Source organism: Quercus robur, chromosome 8 (genome assembly GCF_932294415.1).
Source record: "Quercus robur chromosome 8, dhQueRobu3.1, whole genome shotgun sequence".
Classification (NCBI taxonomy): Eukaryota; Viridiplantae; Streptophyta; class Magnoliopsida; order Fagales; family Fagaceae; genus Quercus; species Quercus robur.
Genome location: NC_065541.1, coordinates 10,123,416 through 10,132,869, shown reverse-complemented (window position 1 = coordinate 10,132,869; position 9,454 = coordinate 10,123,416). Strand labels below are relative to the sequence as shown.

General features: G+C 37.3%; 1 protein-coding gene across 1 annotated transcript; it reads right to left on the bottom strand.

Moving 5' to 3' along the window:
* Positions 1 to 6,361: 6,361 nt before the first annotated feature.
* On the bottom strand, positions 6,362 to 7,024 carry LOC126695830 (uncharacterized). Its single transcript, XM_050392634.1, has one exon. It carries the CDS (start codon positions 7,022 to 7,024, stop codon positions 6,362 to 6,364), a length of 663 nt encoding a protein of 220 aa, XP_050248591.1.
* Positions 7,025 to 9,454: the final 2,430 nt, after the last annotated feature.

Genomic DNA, 9,454 nt, shown 5'->3' with positions numbered 1-9,454 from the left:
CTACTTGGAAATTAATAAAAATAAATACAGAATTAGAATCAATCAAATGTCAAATGAATAGCAGGGAGGCTGATGTGCACGAAATATATACAATAAAATACCCTCATATTTGCATCTTTGGCCTCATTATTATGTTAATTTGTGACTAATTATAAGTAATCTTTGTTTTACAGGTGATAAAGGATTTACATGATAAAGAGAATTAGTAGAAGAGAAGGAATAGAAAATTCATAGAAGAAGCAATTCATGTGGAAGTTAAATGCTACCCGATGGGCCCAAAGTCAAGCCAAACCTTGAACAGATGCAGTGAAGCATAGAAAAAGCATAAGGAAAAAAAAAAAAGAAAAAGAAAAAGAAAGAAAGCCCAAGTCTAATGTCCAGGCATGAGGTGTAGAAAGAATAAAAGAAAAGAAAGATGAAAAATTAAAGAAAGAGAATTAAAGCCCTCGTCTAACGTCCTGGACGTGTGGCCTACAATTAATAAACTCCTTGTCTGACTTGTATAAGGAATATGTCAGGCTTCCCTCTCTTAAGTGCTATAGGCATGTGTCTTTGTGTGATATAAATATGAGCAAACAGAAAAGTAAGGGGGATGGCTAGGGGCTGGAGCTGCAGGCAGCCGCATGTGGCTTCCTCTGTGGCCTTTTTTTTAGTATTGTGAATATTTATTTCTTTATTTTATTTGTTTAGTTTAATACTTAGTATTTTATTTTTGTGTCTTATTTCAGATATTATGAGTAGCTAAATTTATAAGGAGCATGCTAATGGATACTTTTAGGGTAATGGTTAATAATTTATTTTAAGAAAGTTTTGACACTACTTTATGGAAAATGAAAAAAGCTGTCAAAACATTAATTGCTTTTTTTTTTTACTAATTTTTTTGTGGAAAACAACTCAATGTCACAACAAACAAAATAAGAGAAATTATGAGATAGTTTTCTAACTCATTTAAGTTGCTAATAAACATTGGAAAATGAGATAATTTATAAAAAATACTTGTTAAAAAATGACTTACTTTCTAGAAAACAGTAACATTGAAACAAACAGAGTCTAACAAAATGTAGTATTAAAAGACCAATTTACTCTCAATCTTCAAGTAATAACTAGACAAATCTTCTCACCAAAGCATTGTCTCAAGATTTGGTAAGGACAACATTTATTGAAATGAGATTAAAACCCTTTTAAAAGAATCACCAATAGTAGAAACCCAAACCCTTAATAGATTCATTTGAAAGAGGTAGATTCATTTGAAAGAGGTTGAATGGCTAACAACATGCTATTGATAAGTGGTTAGTTGGGCACTTAAGTTCATGGTCTCATTAGGATGGATAAGTGTTGTCTATTATGTTTAGAGGATGAGTTTTATACTCTTAATGTAATTAATTACAAGTTAAATGTCTGTGTAACAGAAACATATATAGAAGAATAGAAGTGGTCTTGCTTTTGAACAAGAGTTTGGTTTTCTCATGTAAATGCTCATGAATTCAGGGAGTAGCACAAGGCCATAGGTTGCTAACAAGATGTGAATTTTTGGTGTTTAGGGACATCTTCATGTGTGTGTTTTCTCTAGTTCTAAGACAGAGTTTTGGTTTAAGCAATGGCTACCTTTTAACTTCTTGGGACTTTGAGATTACTACACTAAGGGGAAGTTTAAGTTGAATAACACTTTCCCTTATCTATATCTTTTTTTTTTTTTTTTTTTTTTTTTTTTTTTTTTTTTTTTTTTGAGAATCAAACGTTTGCTTTTTATTCAATTGGCTGGTAAATAAGCTAATAACAAGTGTGAAATGTCCGGAGGAACATTCTCCATCCAAACTTCATAATCACTATTAAATCTAGCTCTTCTAGCTAAGGCGTGGGCTACCACATTCCCTTGCCTACGAACATGAGAGAAAGACAAACTCCTATTGGAGATTACATAAGATAATATATCTTTTATCAAATGACCTATAGCAGAATTCAGCCTCTCCCCATTTTTTAGAGCCGAGATTATGGAAAAGGAATCTCCCTCTAAAATTGACTCAGTAATGCCAACTTCCTGCATAAATCTGACTGCATGACGAGCTGCTAGAGCTTCCACAACTTCGACTGAGGATGGGAGGGGAGTTTTTTCAGACAAGGAAGCCATTACTTCTCCAGCTGAGTTTCTAATCACCACTCCTATCCCTGCTTCCCCTATTTGTTCAAACACAGCACCATCAAAATTGGTCTTGTACTTGCCAAGTGGAGAAGGGTACCATCTAGTCCTTGATTGGGGTTGTTTTTTCTGCATAATATTAATCCCAGACCTGTAGGTAGCAAGATAATGGTGGGCTTCCGCTGCAATTTTTTGAACGGGCATCACTGGTTCATTGAGCCAGCCTTGTTTCTCCTACACCATATAGACCAAGCTGTTGTGGCAAATAGATTGAGGAGTTGAGGTTTAGTTTGAATTAATCCCACCAGTGCCGAGAAAGAACTACGAGAAACTTGGGATCTGTCCACCCAATTGAATTTTGGTTGCCACACCTGATGCAACAACTCGCAATCCCATAAGGCGTGTGAGATGGTTTCAGGTTCCTTTGCACAAAACTGACATGTATCCTCCTCAAGGATTTTTCTCTTCAGCAGGTTTGATTTAGTAGGCAAAGCATCTGAACATGCTCTCCATAGAAAGTGTTTGATTTTTCCAGGAGTGGACATCTTCCATATTCCTTTCCAAACTGAGTTGCTGACTCCACAGGTTGCTTGGCCATCTTCATCATTGCGACATTCCTCACTCAGCATTTTATAACCTGACTTTATTGTGTAATTACCAAAGCTATCCAAAGGCCAAAACAGAAAATCGTTTTGGGGTAGTGAACTCAACGGGATAGCCATGATAAGTTTTGCTTCATCAGGGGTGAAGACCGAGTCAATTAGATTGACCTTCCACTCCCTCGTGTGTTGGTCTATAAGCAAATCAACCATGCTGTTCTCAGGTAAAGAGTTATTTGGTATACTAACTCGCCTTCCATTGTTATCAATTAGCCATGGGTCTCAAAAAATTCTAATATTACAACCATCTCCAACCCGCCACAACCCCCCATGAGAAATAACTTTCCTTGCCTTTAAGATGCTTCTCCATGCATATGAGCCCGAATTTTGCTTTGCCTCAAAGATTGAACCATTAGGAAAATACTTCGCTTTGAACACCTTATAGAAGAGGGAATTTGTATCATGTATCAATTGCCACACTTGTTTTGCCAACATTGCCTCATTAAATCTACACAAATCTTTGAAACCCATCCCACCTTCACCTTTTGGCTTACATAGAACCTCCCATTTCCTCCAATGGATTTTCCTCCTATCTCCTCGTTGTCCCCACCAAAACTTCCTTGTCATTGCTTCAATATCTTTGCATAGCCCCACCGGTAATTTGAAACAACTCATGGCAAAGGTTGGTATGTCTTGGACTACAGATTTGAGGAGAATCTCCTTACCCGCTTAAGATAATAATTTCTCCTTCCAACCTTGTATTTTTCCCCACACACGGTCCTTGATAAAATTCAAGCATGCACTTTTGTTCCTCCCCACTACCGCTGGTAACCCCAAGTACTTCTCATACTCCTTAACTTCAGGCACACCAAGGACTTCCTGGATAGCGTGTTTTGTGGCATTAGAGACATTTGTGCTAAAGAATAGGGTAGTTTTGGATTTATTGACCTGTTGCCCTGAGGCCCTCTCATAGCTCTCCAAAATATTCTAGATGCTCTGGATATCTCCCATTTGAGCTCTACAAAAGAGCAAGCTGTCATCTGCAAAAATTAGATGAGAAATCTTTGGGACTCCTTTGCATAGAGAGAACCCTCTAATTTTTTTCTCCTACACAGCTTGTCTAATAAGACCTGTTAGTCCCTCCGAACACAATAGAAATAAGTAGGGAGATATTGGATCACCTTGTCTAATACCTCTTGTGGGGGTGATATTACCCTTGGGTTCGCCATTCATAAGAATCGAATACGTCACCGTGCTTATACAAGCTGAAATGAGATTAATCCATCTCCTCTGAAAGCCCATTCTCTCCATTAGTTGAAGAAGAAAATCCCATTCTACTCTGTCATACGCTTTGCTCATGTCCAGCTTCATAGTCATGAAACCCGTCTTGCCTGTTCTCCTCTTTTTCATGTGGTGGAGAGTCTCAAATGCCACTAGGATATTGTCACTAATAGCCTTATCAGATTGGAAGGCACTTTGTGACTCAGAAATTATTTCAGGTAGGATCTTCTTCAATCGGTTCGCCAAGACTTTTGAAATCAGCTTGTACAGGATGTTACATAAAGCTATTGGGTGGAATTCAGTCACATGCTCCGGACTCTTGACCTTTGGAATGAGAGTGATATATGTGTGGTTTAAACTTGCTGGTATCGCCCCTGAATTCAGATAAGAGATAATAGCCTTAGCCACATCATACCCAATGTTCTCCCAAAAATGTTGGTAGAATATGGGGGGCATGCCATCTGGACTTGGTGCTTTTAAAGGGGCCATCTGCTAGAGTGCGATATCTACCTTAGCTTTTGTAAATTCAGCTAATAGCATAGTGTTCATTTCATTGGTGACCACTTGTGGAACATACTAAAGTACAGATTCTATTTCACATGGGTTAGATGTAGTGAATAAAGATTGATAATAATTAATAATAATATTTGCTACATTATTTTCACCAAAACACATTTCACCCATCTGATTTCGGAGGCCATCAATCTGGTTTTGCCTGAATCTTTGTGATGCTTTCCTATGGAAGAAAGCCGTGTTCTTATCACCCGATGAGATCCAATGAGCTTTATAACGCAGCTGCCAGAGTTTCTGTTCATTGGCCAACAACTCTGTGATCTCCTTTTTCAGACTAATGACACTCTTATAGCTGCTACCCTTTTGAGCCTCATTTCAGCCTTCTTCAGTGCATTTCTTTTTTCATTCAAGGCTTTTGTAATATTCCCAAAATTGGTTTTACTCCAATGTTGAAGTCGGTTCTTGCATCTATCCACCTTCACCATAACATCCTCCATGTAACAACTTGTTTCTGTGCTAGGCCAAGCCGATTTGATAACATCAAGACAACCCGTTTCACTTAGCCATACTTGCTCAAACCTCCATGGCTTTTGTTTTCGTTCTGGAATTCCTTTTGGATGAACAACAATCGGTTTGTGGTCGAAGGTTCCACATTCCAAATGGCATACCTTAGAAGCTGGAAACATTGTAAGCCAATCACGCGTGCCCACAACTCTGTTAAGCCTTTCCCAAACCGTGTATCCATCAGGGTAGTGCTTACTCCAAGTAAATTTATTTCCCACGAATCCAAGATCGGCGAAGCAGCACTCATCAAGCACATCTCAAAATTCTTGCATCTGTTTGTATGGTCTTAGCCTTCCCCCGACCTTCTCATGCGATCTTGTAATCTCATTGAAATCACCTGCGCAAATCCAAGGTAGGAAAAATTTTGGGAATAGTTGCCGGAGGCAGCTCCAGGAACGATGATGATTTTGGGTCTCCGGCGCACTGTAGAACCCTGTAAAGCGCCATGAGTTCTCTTTACCCATATTGAAAATTGCATCGATAAAATTTGGAGAAGAATCGACCACCTTTAAATCTATATCCTGCTTCCAAAACAGAGCAAGGCCATCACCTCGCTGAATTATGGACATTCCAAACTTATGCCCCATCTGTAATTTATCGCGAATACCATCAAGCCTAGCTTCTTCCAGCCATGTTTCGGCCAAAAACACAACTGCAAGATCTTGTGCCCGGACTAAGTCACCGAGCTCTTGAACTGTACGTGGGTTCCCAAGCCCACGACAGTTCCAGCATAGAAGACTCATGGCTGCTGGCGGGGCTGTTTGATAGCCTCCGCCAATACATCGTGAATTTCAGAAACATCTTGATATGCCAAATGTCGTTTTGAGGGACCTTCAAACTGTTCATAATTAGGAGAGGAGTGGCGTTTTTTTGTGGGAGGGATTTCTTGGGATGAGTTTTGGGTAGATATTTTACGAGGTATGCATTTCCAGGTTGCTGTTTGAGGGTGAGTGTTTGAGGTAGGGTCCTGGTAGAGGTTAGGGGTATTGTGAGGATTGGCTTTGTTTTCGTGGGATTGGGTGTTTTGGTTATTAGGGTCACGTGTTGTGGAAGTGGGAGGCACGTGGGGTTCATTAGCTTTCAGTTTGAATTCAGTAACGTGTGTGTCTTCACTCACCGATTTGATTGCATGATTTACGTTACCCGGATCAATTGGACTTCTACAAATTTTGCATGCCTCATTAGCTCCTTCCTTATTTGCCTCTTCTTCCATAATCGGTCCCGAGTTAATAGAAGGCTTTTTTGTAACTGAAACCGCATTCAAACTCTACATTAAATACTCATTACCACCATCCGTTTCCATGTCAGGAGTTGACGTTTCCGGCGAAGATTCCTCCGTCGGTTTCCTCGTGTTTGCCTTTGAGCTCGAGAATATGCCTGGAACCGAGACAACGCTTCTCTGAGATGGGAAAAAAGGAGGAGCTCTCAAGCTAGGACCAAATTGCTTTGCGTCGTTAGACAATCTCCCTTTGCTGTTGATCCAAATAGCACAATCTTTATCGCTATGGGTAAGACATCCGCACCAATAACACAAATTGGGTAACCTCTCATACTTGAACGCCACCCAGAATTGACTACCGTTTTTGCGCATGACAACCCGTCCCCTGCACAATGGTTGGTTGACATCAATAGATACTCGGATTCTCATGAAACCACCCCCATCACAGTCTGCCTTATCTAATGGTTCACACACCTCTCCAATGACATCACATAGTTTTTTTGCGACCTCGATATTCATAAACTTGACAGGAATATCGTGGAGTTGAACCCAAAAACATGCCTTATCAAAGACAAGGTTACGGATAGGCACCTCGCCATTATAGTGTTGAAATAGAACCATGTGCTTGTCAAAGCTCCATGGTTCACTACTGATCACCCTATCTGCCTCAGATTTGTTATCAAAGATGAAAAGTAAAATATGATCTCCCATAGACTTAACCTTGAAGCTGTTTCGGGACCTCCACAATGGCTTGAAGGTTTTGATCACAGCATCGACACTCAATGCTCTTTTTGTTAGAAATTTCACTGTAAGAGTAAAGTTGTTGGACTGGTAGCTATTGGAGAGTAGGAAACCCGGGCCCTCTTTCTTAGAGAGAGAAAGCCGGTTCCATTATTATGTAAGTGACTCCATAATACAGGAAAATTGAGGCTAAGAAAGATAGAACACACTCTGTTTCCCCAACCCCAAAAAGAAAAACCACTAGCCCTAGAGATAACGTTGTTATCACAGGGAAACCACTAGCACCTTTCCAAGAAAGGGATTTCAGTTCTACAGCCTAAGAAAAGGTGGAGAATAGCCAACTTTCTTAGCGATAGAGAAACACTGTATCTATATCTATATATATCTAAAAGTTGAAGCGTAGCATTTATTGTTGCTATGCTCTTATTAAGCCATCTCATCCTCCACGTCATTGCCACATCATTATTGTTTTTCATATTTGGTTTTACCTTTAATTTTTTTGAAAATATTAAATATATAAATACATTGGCTTTACAAATTCATCTTTAGGTGGTTTTAACTTTACATATTCACCTACTTTGATTTTGATGTTATAACTAAGTATTATCTATACATATTCCTCTTAGACGGTTTTAACTTTACATATAATTTTGTCTCTTAATCTTCCTTTATTTTGGATGTTCTTATTCTCGTCTTCTTACTATAAATTTGTCACTCTCTCCCATTTTATGCATATTTTTCCCACATAAAAAAGGTTATTTCTCGCCCTCCCTCTCATTTTTTTTTTTTTTTTCATTTTTTATTGGATTTTTTTTATGAGGTTTGTACTCCCATTGTCTTATCATTGACTAATTTATATGTGTTACTTGATGCAATTATTTTTTTTTTATCATTTTATTTACAACACAAAATAGTTTTAATGTTGTTGACTAGATTTAGGGAAAAATCATATTATAATATGTCCATATTTTGTGTTGTCAGGTTTTAGTTAATTTGGAAAAGAGCAGGATAATTTGGATGATATGATGGAGAACAATTAATGCAGTTGAAGAAGATGGTATTTGTACAGTTTCCTTTCACAATTTGTAAATATTTTGTTTAACAAATTATCAGCAAATTGTTATGTCTTTATTATATGATATTTTTAGAGGCCTGAGTAATTGTTTCAAGCATTTACGAATATTTTGTATTGCTCATATTCCTTATCTCATTTGTGTATTCTTTGAGATTTTTAAGAAAACAAATTCAATTTTGTGTTTAAAATTATTTATTTGTTTATTCATTTTTCATATGTTGGATTAGATGTTAGATTAGATTATGCTAGTTGTAGGGATATTAGGCCTAGTAAGATGTATTGGGCCGGGGGTCCAATCCGAGGACACCTCATAAGTCCAAGGATGGATAGACATGGGATAGAGGTCAGCACTGATAAATAAAGGAAGGGATTTAGGCGTTATGTTCTAGGGAAGTGATTCGAAGATGAATGCTTCCTCGGCTAGGCAAAGCCGAGGTTAGAAGATGCGGTCTGACATCGAGAGCAACATTCCGGATGGTTCCATTGATGAGGATAATGACATATTTCTATTGCGTCACTTCAAAATCTTATTAAAAATTTTGAATTTGATTTTGCATTGGATATTTGGCTTGATCACATCACTTTTGAAATGTTCTACACATTCAAAAGAAGAAGTTTGACTTTGATGTGATTTTTATTTTTCCATTTCTTTTTTTGAATTGTAATTTTTGTTGATTTTTTTTTGATACGTTTTTTTGGTGTTTTTGATTGTACGATGGATACAATTGGAATTGAAAAGGTTTGTTTAAAACTAAAAAAAATAATTTTCAAAATTTATATACTTTTTTAATGATACACAAAATGTTGTAAATAATTTTTCTTAAAAAATTAATATTTTTGCTACATTTTGAATTCTTGAGAAAAATTGTATTATTTTCATTTTGGTACGACAAAAATTGTATATATTACATTTGTGATTGTTCCTATAATAAATGAAAATATGATTATGAAATAAATTACTATTTATTAAATCAGTCCAAACTGCAAAAAATGAATTTAATAAGATCATCTTAAAAATATTATCATGCGCAACGCGCGGGTCTGTGACTAGTGCATAATAAATTGTCAAACATATTGGATATACATATATACAAAGTAGGTTATAATATAGAAAAGGTTAAAAATGGAGATACTGTCGTTGAAGAGACAGATTGAGGGCTCGATTCCTATCTCAATCTATCTAGTCAGCTTAATTCATGGTGATTGATTGAAGCTTGAGTGGGTTGATTTCCTAATTTTCCTGTTTTTTTACACCTACCTGAACAGCATGTCGTGTCGATCTATTGAGCTCTTAAGCTATATTGATCCAAGTGTAAATTTCGATC

Coding starts and splice junctions, on each gene's coding strand:
- LOC126695830 (XM_050392634.1), bottom strand. CDS start 7,024: ATGGGAGATCATATTTTACTTTTCATCTTTGATAACAAATCTGAGGCA.